Genomic DNA, 24,067 nt, shown 5'->3' on the forward strand with positions numbered 1-24,067 from the left:
GATAGATATATAGTACGGGCATATATATAGTACGGGCATGCCCTAGTAAAGATAATGATAATAATGGTACATGATTCTCATACATAATAATAATGATCATGATAATGGAAATGATAATAATTGTGATCATGGTACATCATGATAATGATAATGCTACAAAATGATAAGATAATGGAAATGATAATAATAATAATAATAATAATCTATCTATAATTCCAGTAATCTCTGTACGTCTGTACGTCTGTACGTTTGTTTGTCTGTGACCGCTGTTTCTCGACAACCACGGGTCCGATATACTTTTAACTTGCCAGGTATATTGCTGGGGACCCGAGGATGTGCCTTTTCAAGGTTTCATATTAATCGGACAATTACTTACCGAGCTATGTCCAAAAAACGATTCAACCAATCAGAGAGCAGCGAACGATCGCGTGTGCCGAACGTGGAGGACACACTCTGCCTCGGATGGCACATTTGACAGCGTATTCATTTATTTCACGTTTGCAAACTATGTTGGCGTTAAACTATGTTTTAAAACTAATAAAACCGAATTTGCGATTCATTCGCTTTCCTGCGCGTTTGTGCACGCGATGGCGATTTCTTTACCAAACTCCGGAAGCCGTTCGCTTTGGACCAAACCATTGCATGTAAATAGAGGGGGGGGGGGATTGTCACCGTACTCGCAAGCCGTTCGCTTTGGACCAAACCATTTCATGTAAATAGAGGGGGGGGGATATAATTTTAGATATAGATATAGTACGGGCAATGCCCTAGTAATAATAATGGAAGTAATAATAACAATGATAATGATAATGGAAATGATTAAAAAAATATGATAATGATTATGGAAATGATAATAATTATGATAATGATAATAATTATGATAATGGTAATAGTACATGATTCTCGTACATAATGATAATGATACATAATGATAATAACTATGATAATGGTACATCATGATAATTGCAATTATAATAATTATGATAATGGTACATCATGATAATGATAATGTAAATGATAATAATAATGATAGTGGGTCATGTTCAGCCTGTGGCTGCTGGTTGCATCATTTCCTGGGGGAGTGGCTGCTGCTGATGAAGTGCCTCCTGTTACCAGTAAGCTGGTCCTCATTTTGCCGACCCCCCCCCCCCCCCTCCAGAATTTCCATGTTTTAAACGTTTCCCAGTGTGTACCCTGGTCAGAATAGGTACACCGTATCCCTGCGTGTCATAAGAGACGACTAAGAGGGTTGGCGTCAGGAAGGGCATCCGGCCATAAAAACATTGCCTCAAAAAGAGAACCATGACAATTACAAGTACATATGGGCAGGGTGCAGCCCGAAGTGGAGATCGGTTTCTGAGGTTTGGGACATGGAATGTAGGGACAATGACAGGGAGATCAGGAGAAGTGGTGGAAGTATTGGTCGGAAGAAGAGTGGACATATGTTGTGTGCAAGAGACGAGATGGAAGGGAAGTGGTGTGAGAATGGTGAAGGGTAGGCAGGGACAGAAATACAAGTTTGTGTGGCAAGGGTGCCCGGAGGGCGTGAATGGTGTTGGTGTCCTGTTTTCTGAGGAGTTTGTAGACAGTGTGGTGAGTGTGACTAGAGTGAGTGATAGGTTGATGATGGTGAAAATAATGATTGGAAAGCTCTTGGTGAACGTCATCTCGGAATATGCTCCGCAGGTTGGTCGAAGCGATGAAGAGAAGGACAAGTTCTGGTGTGCGATAGAGAAGCTGATGGAAAACGTGAAAGATGAGGAAGTTGTTGTGGTGGGAGGAGACCTGAATGGACATGTGGGAAGGAGTATGGATGGTTTTGAGGGAGTTCATGGGGGTTACGGATATGGTGTGAGAAATGGAGAAGGTGAAAGGATTTTGGAGTTTGCTGATGGAGCTGATTTGTTGATTTGTAATACTCAGTTCCAGAAAGAGGATAATAAGCTTGTTACATACACGTCAGGTGGGTCGACGACAACCGTTGACTACCTGATGGTGCGTAGGCGAGATAGGGGGCACCTCCGGGACACAAAGGTGATCCCGGGGGAGGAGGCTGTTTCACAGCACCACTTGGTTGTCTGCGACATAAGGGTGAAAGGTGCGAGGAGAGCTCGGCGGGTGAAGTACCAACCGAGAATGAAGGTGTGGAGGTTGAAAGAGGTGACAGTAAGGGAGGCATTAAAAGAGAGGCTGAGTAGGGTAGAGGATGATGTGGTTGAGCTTGAAAGTGGTTGGATGTCAATGAAAGCTAGTCTGTTGGGAGCCGTTGGTGAGGTATGTGGATGGAAAAAAGGACCACCGAGGCACTCGGAAACATGGTGGTGGGATGTTGAAGTTGGAAAGAGGATTGACGAGAAGAGGAAGAAGTTCAAGGAGTGGCAGAAGGCGAAGGGTATGGGAGCAGAAACAGCAGAGCATGAAAGTTATAAGGCAGCCAGGAAGGCTGCAAAGAAAGAGGTAGCAAAGGCGCAGGAGGCATGTAGGAAAATGTTCGGAGAACGCTTGGATTCGGAAGAGGGTCAGAAAGCAGGATTCAGGATTGCAAAGCACATAGCGAAAGAGAGGTGTGATGTGATGGGGGTGAGTTGCTTGAAGGATGAAGTGGGACAAATCGTTGTCGACCCAGATGGAATTAAAGGAAGATGGAAAAGATATATGGAAATGCTGTTGAATACAGAGAATGAATGGGATGGCAACATAGAGAGTAACCCAGTTTTAGGACCGGCAGAGAAGATAACTGAGAAGGAAGTTGAGGAAGCGATAAAAGCAATGAAGAGTGGAAAAGCGGGAGGGCCGACGGGAGTGTGGGAGATATATTGAAGGCAGCAGGAAGTTGGGGTGTGAAGAGAATGACAGAGATCTGTAATCTGGTGGTGAAAGAAGGCCGCATTCCAGTGGATTGGGAACTGAGTACCCTCGTCCCTCTATACAAGGGGAAAGGTGACCCTCTGGAGTGTGGCTCGTACTGAGCGATAAAGTTATTGGAGCATGGAATGAAGGTATTGGAAAGGGTGTTGGAGAGGAGGATAAGGAAGAAAGTGAAGATCGACGAAATGCAGTTTGGATTTATGCCAGGAAGAGGAACGACAGATGCGCTTTTCATTGTGAGGCAGTTGCAGGAGAAGTACATGGATAAGAGGAAGAAGTTGTTTTTTTGGGTTTGTTGATCTGGAGAAAGCATTCGATAGGGTTCCACGCAAAGTATTGACATGGGCATTGAGGAAGTTAGGAGTGGAGGAATGGTTGATCAGAGTAGTGATGGCAATGTACAAAAGAGCGTGCACAGCTGTAAGGACGAAGGACAGGAACAGTGGTGATTTTGAGGTGAAGGTGGGAGTGCATCAAGGGTCGGTACTAAGTCCACTACTATTTGTAGCTGTGATGGAGGTGCTGGCTCAGAACGTAAAGGAGGGCTTACCGTGGGAGTTGTTGTATGCAGATGATCTGGTGTTGATTGCGGAAAGTATGGATGGACTGAAGGAAAAGATGAACAAGTGGAAGGAATGTATGGAGACAAAAGGTCTGAAGGTGAATATCGGAAAGACGAAGGTGATGGCAAGTGGTAAAGCATGTGGTGAGGTGGAAAGAACTGGGAAGTGGCCGTGTGCTGTGTGCAGGAAGGGTGTCGGAGTGAACTCCATTCAATGTACAATGTGCGCTGAGTGGGTTCATCAAAAATGTAGTGGTCTGAGAGGGTCATTTACCAGTGTGGCAGCTACATTCAAATGTAAGGTGTGCACAGAGGGAGCTGCAGATGGAGGAAATGTTGAGTTGGATCTTGGAGACGGCGTGAAGCTGGAAGGTGTGAAAACATTTTGCTACTTCGGAGACATGCTGAATGGAGAAGGTGGATCAGACTCGGCAACGGTTGCTCGAGTGAGATGTGCATGGAAGAAGTTTCGGGAACTGAGTGGCGTGCTGATGAGGAGGAGAGTGTCGCTGAAGCTGAAGGGAAAGGTGTATGCTGCATGTGTGAGAAGTGTTATGATTTATGGGAGCGAGACATGGGTAATGAACGTAGAGCAGCAACGAAGGCTGGAAAGGGTGGAAATGCGAATGGTTCGATGGATGTGCGGAGTATCGTTGAGAGAGAGGAAGACAAATGATGAATTGCGAAAGATGATGGGAATATTGCCTGTGATTGATGCTGTGAAGAGGAACAGGTTGAGATGGTTTGGTCATGTGTTGAGGAAGGATGAAAGTGACTGGTTGAGAAGAGTGATGGAAGTTAATGTAGAAGGAAGTAGAGGACGGGGAAGACCGAGAAAGACTTGGCTAAAGATGGTGGAAGAAGAAATGCGGACAAGGGGGTTAACAAGGAGAGATGCAGAAAATAGGGCAAAATGGAGAAGATTGTCATGGGGACCGCAAGGCTAACCCCCGCTCTAGCAGGGAAAATGGCCTTAAAATGCATGTTGGCATGATGACAGGCAGAGTCAACCGACCTGGAGTTAATTCAATGCCATGAGACTTGAACTCAGGACCCTAATAGCACAAGCCAGCCACGTTAACGGTTAAGCCAACACGAGGTTCATAATTATCTATCTATAATTCCAGTAATCTCTGTGTGTCTGTGTGTGTGTATGCGACCGCTGTTTCTCGACAACCACGGGTCCGATATACTTGAAACTTGCCAGGTATATTGCTGGGGACCCGAGGATGTGCCTTTTCAAGGTTTCATATTAATCAGAGAAGTAGTTACCGAGCTATGTCCAAAAAACGATTCAACCAATCAGAGAGCAGCGAGCTATCACGTGTGCCGAACGTGGCGAACAGACTCTGCCTCGGACGGCACATTTGAGAGCGTATTCATTTATTTCCCGTTGGCAAACTATGTTGGCGCTATGTTGGCGTTAAACTATGTTTTAAAACTAATTAAAACTAATTTGCGATTCTTTCGCTTTCCTGCGCGTTTGTGCACGCTATGGCGATTTCTTTACCAAACTCCGCAAGCCGTTCGCTTTGGACCAAACCATTTCATGTAAATAGAGGGGGGGGGATTGTCACCATACTCGCAAGCCGTTCGCTTTGGACCAAACCATTTCATGTAAATAGAGGGGGGGGGGGGGATTGTCACCGTACTCGCAAGCCGTTCGCTTTGGACCAAACCATTTCATGTAAATAGAGGGGGGGGATTGTCACCGTACTCGCAAGCCGTTCGCTTTGGCTTTGCGAATGGACCAAACCATTTCATGTAAATAGAGGGGGGGGGGATATAATTTTAGATATATATATAGTACGGGCATGCCCTAGTAATGATAATGATGGCAATAATGGTACATAATAATAATGATAAAAGTAATAATGATAATGGTATATGATTATAATTATAATGATGGCAATAATGGTACATAATAATAATGATGATAGTAATAATGATAATAGTACATAATTATAATAATAATGAGCATGATAATGGTAATGATACAGAATAACAATGGTACATAATAATGACAATGGTAGATGGGAATGATATTGGTACGTGAGTACGCCCATTAATTACGTACTAATAACGTATGTATATTAATAACGTATGTAACGTATGAATTATGTTTATTATGAATTATGTATTATTATTATTTACGTACCACACCAGTACACATACACCACACAAAGCAAGTCCGGGTGAGGGTGTGCAATCTCTGATTGCTCCTAGTTAATTTATTGGTTTTGGTAAAATGCTATGTAATTTTAATCACCCATAATTATCTCGGTTGTTTTTTGTTTATTCTTTTCAATACAAAGTACATTCCTGGTTCCAAGAATAACTATTTATAGCTGCATTTGTGGCGTGACATAAAGGGCTGTGGAGGACAAGATCTCTCGGTGGTGTACCCCACATGGGTTTTGTCAGAAACAAAGATCTAACGGGACACCTCCCATTTGTGCCTTGTTTTTAATGCCCTCACAAGTTAATTGTCAATTTTATACCTCGCGGACAGTTTGGTTTGTTTTCTCAAAGCTTGTTATCGAGTCCAAAGAATACATTTTTGGTGACCTTTTTGAAAATGAAACGTACATATGTGTATGTTCTCATTCCAAACCTCACCTTTAATATCAACAAAGGGAAAATTTCAAGCTCTCTTTTTAACAATAAATAAGTCGGTGATGTTTCACGTTTTAGGTATCTTAAACAGGCTGAACTCTTCATGAACTTTCTGAATGGCAATGTCGTCCATCTTTTGCTTCTCAAAGTTTGTTTGTGTGATGTTTTCAAAGTACTGTGAAGAATAATAAACCAATCATTTAGTTGCAACACTAGGCAGGTTGAAGAGGATTACCAAAGCCAAGCCTGCTTTATTGAGCAACCCCCATTTGGACCAGTAGACTAACCCCTGACGTCATTGTTTTTGTCAGCTCAAAGGTCATGCTGTGGACCTCAATGGGAAGCAGGTGGAGAATCCGGTGGACTTGCTCATTCAGGTTATTGACCAGAATGATAATAAACCCGAATTTCACTCTACTGTGTACAATGGCTCAGTACCTGAAACCTCATCACCAGGTGTGTTATACTTGTCCGACTACTCTTTTCCTACCCCAACCCATATCCTGTTTTCACAACCATCTTCGCTCTTTTCCTGCTCCATTTCCCTTTTCTCCCTCATTCCAACTTCCCAACATCCAGCACATCCTTTTGGTTTTACCTTCGCTTCACATCATCTTTACTTGCTTCATTGGTTTATCTCATTCTTTGTGTTAACGTTATCATTCTTTAAATGGATGTGAAACCTTAACAGAGATCCGCTACAGCTCCGGGGAAATCGGAAGGTGCTGTAATTGTTGTGTTGAAGGTATTGAGGTGATAATGAGGACCAAGAAAAAATTGAACTAGGCTAGTGTAAATTAAAGGAAAAAGCCATATACTTTAATATATTGCCATATACAATTGATTAAAGTGACGTATAGGTAAGCCTAGTTTTTTTTATATTTCCCCGTGAAATAAGGCAATGATGTCCGGGTTTGTGCCGGGTGAAGTCCCAAAGTAACTCTGCTTGAACCTTCATTTGTTCTGACCCACTTTAAACCAATGATCGTTTGGACACTCCAGATCTTTTTACATGTGGGTTTAAATCCCAAGTCTCTTTTGTGTAAAAATTTGATATTTCTGCGATAAGAATGACAATCCATCACACTTCACCATGTATAACTCCCTTCTTCACTTCCCCCCACCCCAAGACACTACAGGAAATAAAAAGGAAACCTGCTGTCTTCACCCAAAACACAATTCTGGTCATTTTTCTCCCGAACATCCCAGGTACTCCAGTGATGCGAGTCACAGCTGAAGACCTGGATGACCCGCAGCAGCTTAATGGGATGATTCGTTATAAAGTTCTTTCGCAGACACCTGACTTTCCTTATCCGACTATGTTTACCATCAACAACAGCTCTGGTCTCATCAGCACCATCGCCTCTGGCCTTGATCGAGAGGTATCACACCTTCAGAATCCTCTCTAACCTTAAATTTGTTGAACTTTCTTTGCTTAGGACTCCACAAAATTTCGTCCATTTAAAGTATCTCTCGTTGCCTATCCATTTGCCTTCTCTGTGTCTACATATCCGTGTCCATGCCAGATATGACTTTAGTGCAACAGAAATAATGGAGGACTGTTTCTAGTAATTTTGATTTTGGAAACTCATCATCACGAGGTCACAGGTTCTTGATTTTGAGTGCAAGATGCTCCTCTGTTCCTTACAGAAAGTTCCAAGCTACATGTTGGTGATTGAGGCCACAGACATGGAAGGTTCATCCTTTGGTTTGTCCAACACTGCCACTGCTGTTATCACCATCACCGATAAGAATGACAATCCGCCACACTTCACCATGTCTACGGTAAGGTGTAGGATGTGTGAAAAAGTGGCGAATGTAGTTGAAGGTCAAAATAAGTTGTTTATTTATAAGGTTCCACCTTGCATCCTGTTTTAGTCGCCTCTTTTTTCTATTTCATGCTCTCTTTTCCTCCATTCTGTTTTCTTTATCGACCTCTTCTTTCTCACCAGAAGCGTTGCTTAGCTTTAAATATTCTCATGTCAGAGGGTTCGCTAACGCGAAGCTATGGGCCGGAGGTCTAAGACCTCCACAAACAGCCGAAACAATGTCAGAAATTACCACGTTCTTAATTTACGCTGCTTACGAAACCCCAAGGATTGTTCAAATTAATCTTAACCTGGCGGTTGTTCATGCGCACATGGCTGCAGAAGGAGGGAAGATGTTCCTTTACAATTAAAATGGTTTTATTATTAAATGTATATGAGCATAAAGATGGACAGGACATTATGAATAAATAAACGGAATGAACCAAGCCGTCGACAGACACAAACAGTGATGAAAGGAATCTGAAATCCTATGTACAACTAGAATGGCACTCGGTAGAGCGCGTACCTCCGCCAGGCTAAAAGGTTTATGTTTTGCATCGCACTGATAGGCCAGATCTGGATCCAGACGGGAACGAAAATCTAATCGTCTTGTTCTTGTGACCTAGCCAACTCATCCACCTAGTTTTGTCATAACTCGTCCACAACTTTTTAAAATATCGTTTTTAGCCCCATCTCGCAATGGTAAAGAATCACTTGAAAAGTAAAAAAAATAATATCGTATCTGGATTCAGATCTTCACCAAAATCTAATCATTTCTTCCTTGTCACACACCCAACTCATCCACCTAGTTTTGTCATAACTCGTCCACAACTTTTTAAAATATCGTCTTTAGCCCCATCTCGCAATGGTAAAAAATCACTTGAAAAGTAAAAAAATAATATCGTATCTGGATTCAGATCTTCACCAAAATCTAATCATTTCGTCCTTGTCACACACCCAACCGGTCCACCAAGTTTTGCCCGAATCCGTCCATAACTTCTAGAGATATCGTGCTTGAGATATCGTATGGTTTTAGACCTATCACTCTATGGTGAAGCATCACTTAAAAAATTATAGTATCCGGATTTAGATCTTCACCAAAATCAAATCAATTCATCCTTGCCAGACACCCAACCTGTCCATCAAATTTCGTCCAAAGTCGTCCACAACCTTTTGAGATATCCTGCTCAGGGACAAACAAACAAGAAAGATGTCCACCAGAGCATGATACTTGTGAAATCCCTTAAAAACATTTGACCTCAAAAATGATTAGTGGTTTAATTAAATGACCAAATATGCAAATCCTCTTCAAATTTCAAGTCACTCGGATGAAAATTGAGGATTTTAGAAATTCGGCCTTTGTGGACCTTTTGGACTATGTTGACCTCAAAAGTAATTGGTGGTTGAATTCAGTGACCTCTTCATATGTCAATTCAATCAATGATAATTGAGGATTTTAGAAATATGACGTACGTTTTTGACCTTTGTCCTATGTTGACCTTTTGACCTCAAAATCAATAGGCTCCTTTCTTATGAGCAATTCACCATTTGGTGAAGTTTTGTGAAGATCGTTTTTAAATTATGACCTGTAGGTAATTGACATACATATAAACAAAGAGACAAACAGACAGAATAACACACGCGACCAACCAATATACTTGAAAAATCTTCGATTTTTGCAAGTACCAAACAAACGGACCCAAATGACAGACAGACAAATAGACAGACAGACAGGGGTGAAACATAACCTCTGTCCACGGAAGTAATGAAAATAAATAATCCACTATGGCTCTAAAAACCGGATTCAAACAATGAAAGGAGCAGGCGAGGACTTAAGGGAGATACGGGCTGGTGTTGCTGTACCATGATGGTGTGGTCGTGAAGTTGGGTATGGCACAAAATGAAGTGCGACTCGGGATAGTGATGAGAAGGAGTCATGATGAGGGGGCCGCGCACTGCCCAATCTCTCCATCCTTCCTTCCCGTGGGGACGACAAAACACAGGGAGAGAAAGAGAGCGCGTGCATGTGCAACAGTTTTTATTATCTCTTCGGTCCCCCCATGGCTGGTCTTTATTGGCTACTCCACAGTACGGGGGCGGCGCTCCACCACAGCTGGGACCTTCTCGATGCACACAAGGCCATTTTAAACTGAGCTGTTAAGTTTACCGTTTACAATTTCGCTTTAAGGTTTGCACTCACCGCCTCATCGGCGCATGTTTTACAATACGACTTACCTCTCACAGTTTCCCTGATACAGGCCTAAATCTAAGCTACTCAAGCATACGGTGCAAGCTAAAGTCTAAACACAATCTATCGATGGATTTCCCCCTCCCACATGACAATATTGTTGTGGTTTGCAGTTTTAATGACTGGACATGTTTCTTTTAATCCGTTTTATTTAAACAGCTTTTGTTTTGCTGAAGCAAATGTTAAGTTTGAAGTGGCTATCCATCACTGTTGTTGAGGGTATATGAAACAACTTCATTGGTATATGAAAACTTCTGTTCTCTGTGTTGTATGTAAACCCATCCTCCTTTCAAGGTGAATTCCTTCACCTCCCCATTTTCCATTTCTGTTTATTTCCCTCAACCTATCATTTCTACTCGAATTCTTTTTCCTGTTCTTATTGGCTCTGGACTGTATTTATTTTTGTTTGGTGCTTCTCGTGCCCGATTCCCGTAGTTCTACGGCACGGTCCGAGAGAACATGGTCAACCAGCCCGTTGTCAACCTGACCGTGACCGACTTAGATGAGCCTCACTCTCCCGCGTGGAACGTGCACTACTCAGTAGTTCGTGGAGATCCTGGAAAGCACTTTGCTGTCTTCACTGATCCTGCCACAAATGATGGAGTGCTCACTGTCGTAAAGGTTAGTAATCTTATTAAGCCTCCCCAATAGGCTAGGTGGAGGATTAATAGCTGTTGTAGGGTTTGTTTCAAGAATCAGTGGCCCAAATTTTTAATGGTACCTCAGAGTTTCTTAGACCCTTAGGAGTATGAAACCACCATTTAGGTTTTCTTTCTCCTGCACTCTCAACATTCCCAATTTCCTAACTGTATCAATTTCCAAGCTGTATCTCAGAGCCGGCTGGGAATTTCGTAAGGAAATTTCACATCAATAAAGTGAATAGAAACTATACGGGGTTGACATTTTTTTGTTGTTGTTGACCTAACTTAAGGGCATGACCTAATTATCGGCATTTAACATTTTTCACCATAACTCGACTAAATTTTGTCCGATCGGAATGAAATTGCCCTTTCTAGATAGTTTAGAGTATGGTGCATGCATGCTTAATTTACATCACACCCCTCTGGGTTAAAGGTCAAGGTCAAATGCCTTAATTTACATCACACCCCTCTGGATTAAAGGTCAAGGTCAAATGCCTTAATTTACATTACACCCCTCTGGGTTAAAGGTCAAGGTCAAATGCCTTAATTTACATCACACCCCTCTGGGTTAAAGGTCAAGGTCAAATGCCTTAATTTACATTACACCCCTCTGGGTTAAAGGTCAAGGTCAAATGCCTTAATTTACATCACACCCCTCTGGGTTAAAGGTCAAGGTCAAATGCCTTAATTTACATCACACCCCTCTGGGTTAAAGGTCAAGGTCAAATGCCTGTCAGGGAAAAAAAGCCTTTTTTGTCATCGCTCAATTTTGCCAATGCAGGATCTCAAAGACCGCTTGGCCTTCCAATACATTCTTGCATCGTAATAGTGGTTCTGCACTGCAGTTGCGCATCTGATATTCGATTAGTGCCCTTGACCTACTTTTTTCAGATTGTGATCTAATAAATAAAAAGTTGCCTTTTTGATCACAACTTGAATAATTTTTCTCCAATTTTTATGATGCGTATTATGGATAGATTGTAGATGGGGATACATTTTATTAATTTACACCCTATCACTAAATATTGAAGGTCAAGGTCATATGGTGGTCTGAAAAAAAATGGCCATCATTGGATCGTGGGCCAAGGGTAAGTCACGAGCAATTACCAAGGGTGAGCTAGGGGAGACTTACCTTTTGTGACTGCTTTGTGATTGCAGATATCTAGTGTGTTTTGATGTCTTCAACAACTGATTCTAACAATGTCTTGTGTTTTTGACTCCTGTTTTAGACTTCCAAAAGTTACCAAACTTCCAAAATCCCGGCTGACAGCACACCTTGTCTCTTTTTTCCCATGCCTCTCCCCTATGTCCGCTTTATAGAGGCTGTGCTAATGTGCTATTCCATTCTTTCCTCCAGAGCTTCAAGCAGGAGGTGTACCACCATCTCATATCATCCCCCATCCTTACCCAAAATCTTTATTTCTCCCATTAACTCTTCATAACCCGACCCTCTTATTTGCAGGTTTCAGTGTTTCCACCCCTCCTCTGTCTCTTCCCTCTCTCCCTGTTTGTTTCATCCCTTGGTCATTGTATCCATAGGTTTCTCCGCTGCCCCACAGTCAGTTCCTACCTTCCGTCACCTTTCTCCTCCATGAGCCTCGATCTTGTTGAGAAAAGTGCTTTGAAGTTGAACTGTAACAGCTATTTTATTAGCTTTAATTTCACTATTTTGGATAAAGGGTAACCGATGATAGGTTTGAGTGATTTTGTATTGCCCAATTAATTTACAGACATCGTTTACTTTGGGAAACAGATTGCTGTGGCTTTTAATGTTGCCCTATTGCTGTCTTATGTGCAGAGATAAATGTACAGGTTATGTTTGCTTTTAATTAATTTATGTTTTGGTAATGGATGACATTTGTATGATTCTCTTGGCATTCCTTCAGTGAGAGCAATACATTTATCCCCCCACCACAACTCCCTTACTCAAAGAGGAGCTTGTGGATATATTATATAGAGGACGAGTATTATTAAGACATTGGGAAAATCAGCACAGTAAGTGGGATTTGAACCTGGTATCCCAGCATCCTCAGCCATGTGCTCAGATGGTAACACCAAACGGGTCACCTGCCTGCATTAGTATGGCAGATAGGTGCAGGAATTGTGCCTTTGATGATACAAGCATGGCATTTGGCACACAGAGTATGCCCTAAGAAAGATATTTGGCTATAGGGCCATCGCAGATTTGTCCTTTTTTGAAAAATGGCCGCTATTGTTGTCACAGGACAAATCTGCGATGGCCCTATAGCCAAATATCTTTCTTAGGGCATACTCTAACTATGTGCCAACTCTTGTGCTTGTATCATCAAAGGCACAATCCTCCCAAATATTTCACCTATCTGCCGTACTACATGCAAGTCAAAGGTTTGAGGTTTTGTGGCTCTCGGCGTCACGGCAAACTAGGAAATGGGCTAATATATGAGCATAAATGATTGTGCCCAAGATGTGTTACAAAGACACAAAGGTGTGTGTAACAATGTTTGCATGACAGAGCACTGCACTAGTTAATCACATTTTGTAAAATCCATAAAGGCCTTTAATATTGTAGATGTAGCTCCTCAGAGCATCGTGCTTGCCTCTGTGCTGATGTGCAAAATGCTGGAGGCAGCACAGCAGTTGGCAGCCTCTGCCATCATTACATTTTACTTTTTCTCTTAAGCTGTTACTTCAAACTTGAAGCTTCTTGTTAAAGGTGAAACTAGAACATCACAATCCAATTATAGGTGTCAGTCGGAGGTACTTATCATCCTGTGGTGCTTTTAACCTGCCTATACCATTTTATTTTACATCATTACCTGCATCAGAGTATCACCAAATTGTGGTACAATGCCAAGTTGTACTACCCAACTCAACTCACCCCCCGCCCTCGCTGCCCCGCACGACAGCCCGTGGACTATGAACTTGACCGCCAGTTCATGTTGGTGGTGGAGGCGAGGAATGAGGAGCGCTTGGTCGGCTCGCGTTTCACTCCTTCGAGCTCGGCCACGGTCTCCGTGATGGTTCGGGATGTGAACGAACCCCCGACGTTTCCTGGCGGCACGCAGCGTGTGCGCGTTCCTGAGAACCTACCAATCGGCTCGCGTCTCCTCAACCTCACCGCCAGAGACCCTGATGTGGACATGCGGCAGGCCGTGAGGTACCCAGGGGTGTATGCATAAAAGCGGCGTCGAGTTGAGGTTTTCTTGGTTAAAGGTTGTGAAGACATTTTGTAATGAGATAGAAATGTTAGAATTAGACATTTGAAAGGTTTTCTTGATAATGACTTAATAAGAGTAGTTTTTTGCATCATACAAACCATCATGAAATGGATAATAATTATTTTGATAATAATTATTTTGATACTAATTATTTTGATAATAATTATTTTGATACTAATTATTTTGATACTAATTATTTTGATACTAATTATTTTGATACTAATTATTTTGATGCTAATTATTTTGATAATAATAATTTTGATAATAATTATTTTGATACTAATTATTTTGATACTAATTATTTTGATAATAATTATTTTGATACTAATTATTTTGATACTAATTATTTTGATAATAATTATTTTGATACTAATTATTTTGATAATAATTATTTTGATACTAATTATTTTGATGATTATTTTGATACTAATTATTTTGATACTAATTATTTTGATAATAATTATTTTGATAATAATTATTTTGATACTAATTATTTTGATACTAATTATTTTGATAATAATTATTTTCATAATAATTATTTTGATACTAATTATTTTGATACTAATTATTTTGATAATAATTATTTTGATACTAATTATTTTGATACTAATTATTTTGATAATAATTATTTTGATAATAATGATTGTGATACTAATTATGAGCAAGTTAAATAAGCGAAGGGTCTAGTCTGATTCAGACCACCCACTGCACCATCAGTACCATGGTCACTCGGTAAATGAAGGACAAAACAACGAAACAAAAAATAAATAAGGAATGTTTATTCTATTCTTCTTTATTACACCATTGTTGGCTCAGAGGGAACTGATAAAGGCAGAGAAACTCAGCGCTGCCAATGAAATGGCTCTGTCGGCTTTTTGTGTGGTCGATCTCACACCGAACACACACGTCTTTTAAAATGCAGGAAGTCTCAAGGCTTAAGATTACTGGTGGTTTTTAAGCATAACCTGAAATAATATAGTTAGATGGAACAGCCAGCTTGTTAAACGCTCTACTCCAAGGCCTTTCTACCTCATGGTAGGTGCAAATGGGTGGAAGGAGGGGACGTAGCATTATGTAGAAGATGGAGGGAAAAAAATCACACAAGTACCATTTATTACCTCTGCAACCAAAGGTGGACAAAGGTTATGTTTTCACCCCTGTCTGTCTGTCTGTCTGTCTGTTTGTGAATAAGATATCTCAAAAAGTTGTATGAACGGATATGGGAGAAACAGACGGCGATAGAGAGAAGGTCTCTACAGGGCATTATATTGGAGCACTACCCAAAAAGGGCAGTGTGCAATGGTGACATGGATTTTCACAGGTCACAAATGATGGTTTTAGAAATCCTGCTCCACTCTCTTTCAGATATTCTAAACTGAGTGATCCTGCTGGTTGGCTGTCAGTGGACCTGGTGACTGGGCGTGTGACCACGGTGGCGGAGCTGGACCGAGAGTCTCCCTTCACCTCCCGCAACACGTATCTCGCCACCTTCCTAGCTTCCGACAGCAGTAAGGACATAGCATCGGTTAAATACACTTAAATAAACTCTTTTAACTGGAAACTGCTACCGCAGGTGCCACAGTTGTATCGCAGTAATATATCTTATGGATGATACTGTTGTGGCGAGGAGCGCGGATATGCACGACAAAGTGTACTGGATCCTTCCTTGATGATGCCTGCCAGGTGGGGGAACTGGAACGGGAACCTTGCTGCTGGAGCTGACGGACGTGAATGACAACGCACCGACCGTGCGCCCGGTCGAAGCGGAGGTCTGTGAAAGTCCTAACTCGCGTGGAATCAACATCACGGCCGATGATGCAGATGTAGAACACAACGCTGGACCGTTCTCCTTTGAGCTCGTCTCCAGCCCACGTGATATCAGGCGGAACTGGACACTCGAACGGGTGGATGGTAGGTTCTTTGTTTTGTGGAAATCTCAGTGTGCGTCTCTTCCGTGAATTTTTTTTTTCTTGTATACAAGATCGAGGCTCGTGAAAGAGCTCATGCAAACATTGTTACAACATTAATCACACAAAAAGTCAAACCGATACAAACCGACACATAAAACACAAAATAAGGGGAGCGGTAGACAAGATGGGAAGAGAGGGGGAAGGACACAAACACAACATTTGAGAGCAGGGACATCGAGAGAACTGTGGGAGGGAGAGGGCTTGGGGGGAGGTGGGAGAGGTATAAACCATATGGACACTGCAAGGACTTCCAGGAAAGAAGTTGGAATTTCAAAAAGGGGGATCTGGGGTGAATTAGCGGGGGTAGAAAAGATCAAGGTTTTGGATGGGGGAAGATAAGAGATGGTGGTGAACAGCTGTTTTAAAGACCTGGAGTGAGGGAGTTTGTTACAGAGGCGGGAGTAAAGAGGAATGAAGGAGTGAAGGTGAGCAGAGAGCCTAGATTTTGCAGTTTAACCATCAGAGGGTGGCTGGCAGATCTTGTGCGACCTGCAGGAATATTTGGGGGACAGAGCCCAGAGAGAGCTGGGGGAGCAAGGCCGGAGAGGAGTCGGTAGAAGACAAAAAGACCACCAACCTGCCTGTGGCGAGGGAGTGAAAGGCCCTCGGAGTTAGCTTCATCGCGGGAAATTCCAATGATTCCAAAAATTCCAATGATTCCAATAAAGAATTACCTGGGCTCATGAAATCAAAATTTCATTTCAAACCTCCAGGCTCACTCAGCCTTCAAAAATAAGTTATTTCCGTCATGTAGAAATCGAATCCATAAATCCTGAATGATTCCATCTTAGTACGAGGGAGCATGATTCATTTGTGTTATTGAATCTGAATACATCACGTTCATGAAATTGTCCTGTTGGTTTAAAACATTCCTTGAAGTTATCATCATCACAGAGTCCGGTTGTGGCTCTTCATAACGCGGCCCGACTCCCAATTATCGCTTACTGTGCAGGACGACGAGTACACCTTCGAATGAGGCTTCACTACCTGCCGGTGGGACGTTACGAAGTCCCAATGCTGGTCACAGACTCCGGCAATCCAGCACTGGCAAACGTGTCCACGGTCCTGGTGAAGGTGTGCACCTGTAATGAGGCTGGCGACTGTGCCCTTGTGGAGCCGTTCGTGGCGGGCCTGGGGACGGGTGCCATCATCTCCATCCTCATCTGTATTCTGCTCCTACTCGGTAAATGAAAACTCCAAGTGGGCGTGAGGCCATGGGAATTAGCTCGAGTCGGAAAAGTTTATGCGGAATATCAGGATTTGAGTAAGAGGCTTATGCGGATTGTGGATATATTTTTTGACAAGACTTGTGTTTCTGAAAACTTTACTTTCCTACTTCGATGCCGAAGCATAATCGAGTGAGTGATTCCTTCAGTTAGGGGTATGGCGGATGTTCTCTTGACCTCACCCTCTTCCCCCCGCGCCCCCCACTACCCTCCAAACCGTCCCGATCTCACGACCTTTTTCGGGGCTTGCCTTTGTAAAGTAAAACGTTTTCAACAGTTAAACAAAATCGACTCGGTGCAACCTTTGCAGTTGCCTGGCCAATCACTTAAACTTACTAACGACATGCAAGGGCTCGTAAATCCACTTGTCGGCTTTCAACCTGCTTTTCTTTCTAGTTCTTGTTGGTCCTCTTTCATCTTTACTTTTATAACTTCTAGAAGGTGTGTTTGAACAGCTTGTGTCATGTAGATCTTATCCGGTCCGGTGCTATGAGAGCAGCGCCATGAGCCGCTAACAGAAAAATCAGATCGGATAAGATTTTTATCCTCAATTATCCTTTTGTTTTTCATTTTCTTTATTTCTGGGGGTTTTCTTTTTTCACGTTTGAGGAATAACTTCAAAATGGCCGTCGAGCCTGGTGTTGATGCGAACCTTTGCGAGATGATCTGTGGTTTTGCCCGCGGAGCAGTCCACATCATTACCTTTGTTGTTTGGTTTTTATTCCTCCCTCGCATGCCCTTCTCTAATTGAGAATCAGTTTGCAGCATTTAAGAAGGGAAGGATTTTTTTTTTTTGCAAATGCTTCAGGGAATGAAGCTCCGTGCCTCGGAAGAGTGATTGTGTCTCATGAGTTGAAACTGTGGATTACATTCTATTCATTTCCCCTTTATCTCATCAGTCATTATTATGTTGTTGTTTTTTCAAAACAATTTTATTTTATTACTTTCTTGTTATTGAGATATTTTACATTTTATTGAGATATATTTTATATTATATTCATTATATTTATGGATTATTATTGATTATTATATTTTATATTATATTATATTGATTATATATTATATTGATTGATTGATTATTATTATATTATATTTATTTTATATTGATATTTTATATTTTATTTTATATTGATATTTTATATTTTATTTTATATTGATATTTTATATTTTATTTTATATTGATATTTTATATTTTATTTTATATTGATATTTTATATTTTATTTTAAATTTATATTTTATATTTTATTTTATATTGATATTTTATATTTTATTTTATATTGATATTTTATATTTTATTTTATATTGATATTTTATATTTTATTTTATATTGATATTTTATATTTTATTTTATATTGATATTTTATATTTTATTTTATATTGATATTTTATTGAGATATTTTATATTTTATTGAGATATTTTATTGAGATATATTTTATATATTTTATATTATATTCATTTTATTTATTGATTATTATTGATTATTATATTTTATATTATATTATATTGATTTTATATAATATTGATTGATTATTATTATATTATATTTATTTTATATTGATATTTTACATTTTATTTTATATTGATATTTTATATTTTATTTTATATTGTTATTTTATATTTTATTTTATATTGATATTTTATATTTTATTTTATATTGATATTTTATATTTTATTTTATATTGATATTTTATATTTTATTTTATATTGATATTTTATATTTTATTTTATATTGTTATTTTATATTTTATTTTATATTGATATTTTATATTTTATTTTATATTGATATTTTATATTTTATTTTATATTGATATTCTATATTTTATTTTATATTGATATTTTATATTTTATTTTATATTGATATTTTATATTTTATTTTATATTGATATTTTATATTTTATTTTATATTGATATTTTATATTTTATTTTATATTGATATTTTATATTTTATTTTATATTGATATTTTATATTTTATTTTAAATTTATATTTTATATTTTATTTTATATTGATATTTTATATTTTATTTTATATTGATATTTTATATTTTATTTTATATTGATATTTTATATTTTATTTTATATTTATATTTTATATTTTATTTTATATTGATATTTTATATTTTATTTTATATTGATATTTTATATTTTATTTTATATTGATATTTTATATTTTATTTTATATTATTTTATATTTTATTTTCTATTGATATTTTATATTTTATTTTATATTGATATTTTATATTTTATTTTATATTGATATTTTATATTTTATTTTCTATTGATATTTTATATTTTATTGATATTTTATATTTTATTTTATATTGATATTTTATATTTTATTTTATATTGTTATTTTATATTTTATTTTATATTGATATTTTATATTTTATTTTATATTGATATTTTATATTTTATTTTATATTGTTATTTTATATTTTATTTTATATTGATATTTTATATTTTATTTTATATTGATATTTTATATTTTATTTTATATTGATATTTTATATTTTATTTTCTATTGATATTTTATATTTTATTTTATATTGATATTTTATATTTTATTTTATATTGATATTTTATTGAGATATTTTATATTTTATTGAGATATTTTATTGAGATATATTTTATATATTATATATTATATTCATTATATTAATTGATTATTATTGATTATTATATTTTATATTATATTATATTGATTTTATATTATATTGATTGATTGATTATTATTATTATATTATATTTATTTTATATTGATATTTTATATTTTATTTTATATTGATATTTTATTGAGATATTTTATTGTTATTGAGATGTCATTGAGATTGAGATATACCTGCAATCGTTCACATTGGCTTAGATTTGTCGTTTTGGCATCATCTGGATTACATGAACATGCGTAACATACCGAAGTTTGTGTAGGGGGGCTGGGAGGGGGAGAGTATGTTGGGGGATGTCCAAGGGTCAGAGCAAAGCTGATTTGACCTCTGGCCCCCTGCAGCTCATAAACTCAGTGGTTTTTCCACAGTCTCCTTGAGCAAACAACCTCGGGAGAGTTTAAAGGATGAGTTTTGGGTGTTAAGAAGAGGGCATGCCAAACGCTTGAACAGCTTTCCACTATTCCAGCCTCAGGGTTTGAATCCGCCATGATTGTGCCGGACAGCACAGGTTCATAAATTGATGGGAGGACGGGCGAAGTCACGCTTCATGTAATCGTGACCATTATAGCGAGGCGTCTTTGCCAGGAGATGCTCGAGTACGAGATGATAATTTTTCTGAACTTTCTCATGACTGAGCGCCGTGCTGGTCACAAGCGGTTGGGTGAGGTTTGAGGTTGCCAGTACGGGAGTGGGGGATGGAAGAGGCCGCCGGCCACTTGCAGCCAAGCGTGGAGTCTTTTGGGGATGTTGGTGCATTAAAGTCTTAGGTTATGGTCAAACCTGTATAGGATATCCAGATATATTATATGATAGGGATTGTGATGGTGGGATTTGTAAGCTTTTTGTTGTCTTTGGAGTTAAAGGATTGATAAAATAAAGCTTCAAAGGAGTAGTGTATTAGCCAAGCTTTAAGCACACATTCCTCTGAACTAATGCTGTATGAATCTTTCCTATCCAAAAGTACAGACTTGTGGAAGCGCTGGAATGTTGTTTTTAAAGGATGGAGGCCTCACTGAGTGAGATGATGGGTATCCAGTAGATATAGGGACCAATAAACTATAAAGAGATACCACACCATGGTGTTTCTTTTGCATTGATCTAAGGCTCATGGAGCGAGGAGACATCGTTGTACTTTTAAATGACTTACAAAGACGTAAGTAGACAATAGACAAACCATTACAGTATAAGCTTTCATCCTGAGACCCCATCATCATGAGGCAATTGCTCAGATGGGAACACCAAACATGCCATTAAACCCAAGTTTGGGATTCGACGTGGGACGTCTGTCAGCAACTGCTGTACCTTGTAAACTCTTTTAAAGTGTTCAAGTGTAACACTAATTGAAGCACACTTGCTATTTCTGCGTGTGCAGTGCTGGTGTTGCTATTTGCCGTGTATTCTCGTCGTCGTGACAAGGACCACGCCACCAAGGAGCTACTCTTTGAGTCTGAGGAAGATGTGCGAGATAACATTCTCCGTTATGATGAGGAGGGAGGCGGCGAGGAAGATCAGGACTATGATCTGAGCCAGCTTCAATGTCCGGATGAATCCCCAAGCTTTAAGGGGCCCGGTTTGAGGCGGTTGGACGAGCGTCCGGCCCTATCCCAGCCACACTATCCCTGCCGCGGAGCACCACCCGGCCATCCCAACGACATGGTTGACTTCATCGGAGAGGTTGGTGGAGTTTTCAATTATGTTCTGAAACGTTTGAAACCAGGGATAGAAGAAAAGTTATTTTTGTTGCGTGCAATCTCGAATGTTTTCGAGATGCAAGATGTTGCAGGAAAGAAGGATAGTGTTTACAAGTTTTAATAAATTAATATTGTGTACATTTTGTGAAAATAAAAACATAAAATATAATAATTCACAGGAATAGGAATTGGAAATGAAAGGAGAAATGGAAAAACAAAGTATCAAATGAAACACTCCCCACTTGAGCGAGGATGTTGAGCCGGCTGTCTTGACTGCGGTGAAGTAAAGATAAAAGATTCCACTATGAATTTTAAAAAAGGAAACTTTTTGGCTGGGACCATTATCCCCATGCTTAAAAAGAAGAGAAAAATGACCACAGCGTTGTCACCAGCTGCGACGTGTAGAATCATGAGGAAATCCGTTGCAATATGTGCTACCAAATTCGACCAGCCGTTCTTTTCTCATACCAACGCACGTCCGAGTGTATGCGCATGCGCTATTCAAAAAGGCACCCCAACAACAAGAACAACAACGCGGTCCTCTCATAGAGCTGCTCGTCGCAGCTAAAAACCGGGGGATATTGTAAATGGTTCTGTCTGTCTGTCTGTCTGACGTCTGTCCGTCACGCTATCTCCTCCTAAACAATTATGCAGAAATTCACCAAACCTGGTAGTTGTGACCACCACATGGAAAGAAGGTGCGAGAGCAGCATAATTTTTGGCCCTGCCCCTGGGGAGGGGTCAAAAGGTCATATAACAATACAATGCAATTACAGCCACATTTTAAACTACAACGTCACTTGGTACAGAGCATACCTCTGCCAGGCTGAAAAGTTTACCTTTTGTAACCCACTGATAGGCCACACCTGAACCAAAATCTAATGGGCTTTTATTGTGACTTACCCAACTCATCCACCATCCACAACTTTTTGAAATATTGTGCTATATATCGTTTTTGGCCCTATCACTCAATGGTGAAGAATCACTTAAAAAATTCTCTAATCCAGATCCGTATTCTAATCTTCACAAACATTTAATCAATTCTTAGTTGTCACACACCCGACTTGTCCACCAAATTTCGTCCGAATCTGTCCCCCTCTTTTTGAGATATCCTGTTCACAGACAAACAAGCAGACAGACAGGGGTGAAAACATAACCTCCAGAAAACACAACTCCCTCTTTAATGAAACTTTGTATATTTAATCAACATTGGCGGGCGCATGAAATATCTAACGATTTTTAGATATGACCCTCGGTTCATGTCCCAGGGGGTGGGAACTTAGGGTAATAGGGTAACAGGGGTCAAAATGGAAAAAGTTTAACTCAGAATTTGATATTGGGTCATTCCTGGTAAAACCTGTTGCCATCTTTCAACTTTGCTATTTGTGGGGAGTGAGTGTGGGGATTTGCTCTGGCGTGCCATCGACTTCGTTCTGGTTTATTTTTTATCAAAAGCTTTGGGACAGCACACTCAAACTTGATTCGAACCCTCCAATTATGCACATTTCGAACGTGCATATTTCCACCCCACAATGCAAAGCACCAAGTGCTTTTTAAATATGTGTGGCAGATATCTTATCTTGATTGTCATCAATATGCTGAAAAAGTAAAGGTGTGCTCAATAGTACTGAGTAATATATATATATATTTAATTACAGCAAGTTGTATTTGCAGAAATCTTCTTCTCCCAACACCACACAAAAGCCATGCTTGCTTCCAACTTGGAATTGCAAGCATATAGTTCTCAAACAACTCCTTCAGTGCCTGCTTTGTTGGAAAACTTTCATCAAACCACACTGAGAGGGCAGAGAGCCAGATGGATTTGCCCCATTTGTGTGAAAATGTTGGCAGTTGGAATTTACTGACAAATACAGGCCGGAGGTTTCGCCCCGATATTGGCACCAAAATGCTAAGCTTCCATTTGCGGTGCGGTTATGAGAGAATAAGCATCACGTGGTCACTGTGACTTATTTGCGGGAATTGGTTCTCAGGAATGGTTTTGCGCAGAAATTGCTTACAGTGTCACCCGCCATCACAAGGCCTGTCTTGTTCCTCACTAAGTGTTGCCGAACCATGCCAGGGTTCGGTCGCCAAACGCTCGGATTCCCCCTCCGTCTGCAGCTGTCGTGACTTCATTGGAAGGTTTTTCTGCCTTGACAGCTGTTAGCGGCTGTCTTTTTGGGACTGGTGGGGGTGGGAGGTGGGTGAAAGTGGGAGCGAAGGACCCAATTCTTTCAATACTCTATAATGTGAAAAGCTTTTGAGGATATCACATCACATTACTGTCAATATGCCAATGAGGCCTCTGTGTAATAATTTTGCCAACTTAAACTCCTTTGAAACGTTTTATTGCAGCAAAATTTAGAATCACTCTACCTGCCCTAGTTATACTTAATCCACCTCATAATCTGACCAAAAAAATCAATCTTCCTCTTCTTCTCTTCCCATTATAAGGGGTGAGGTCCAATGGTACCTTTCTTCACACTGAAGTCCAACATCATAGAACCAACCAAATCTCTTCCCTTTGTTCCCTTGTACATCCCTCCAACCAACTTAACTTCTGCTTCCGGCACTCCC

The 24,067-nt window shown here is 39.6% G+C and overlaps 1 protein-coding gene across 1 annotated transcript in view; it reads left to right on the top strand.

Moving 5' to 3' along the window:
• The window catches only part of LOC137434997 (cadherin-2), a 69,861-nt gene that overhangs the window by 42,215 nt on the left and 3,579 nt on the right, over window positions 1-24,067 (top strand). Inside the window, exons 6-14 of the mRNA XM_068128312.2 lie at window positions 6,358-6,502; window positions 7,256-7,428; window positions 7,697-7,831; window positions 10,538-10,723; window positions 13,629-13,879; window positions 15,306-15,448; window positions 15,624-15,851; window positions 16,863-17,093; window positions 21,172-21,473. Of these exons, the coding sequence (XP_067984413.1) occupies window positions 6,358-6,502; window positions 7,256-7,428; window positions 7,697-7,831; window positions 10,538-10,723; window positions 13,629-13,879; window positions 15,306-15,448; window positions 15,624-15,851; window positions 16,863-17,093; window positions 21,172-21,473 (1,794 nt within the window). The remainder of the gene's footprint in view (window positions 1-6,357; window positions 6,503-7,255; window positions 7,429-7,696; window positions 7,832-10,537; window positions 10,724-13,628; window positions 13,880-15,305; window positions 15,449-15,623; window positions 15,852-16,862; window positions 17,094-21,171; window positions 21,474-24,067) is intronic.

This window comes from Myxine glutinosa, chromosome 9 (genome assembly GCF_964187855.1).
Source record: "Myxine glutinosa chromosome 9, kmMyxGlut1.1, whole genome shotgun sequence".
Taxonomy (NCBI): Eukaryota; Metazoa; Chordata; class Myxini; order Myxiniformes; family Myxinidae; genus Myxine; species Myxine glutinosa.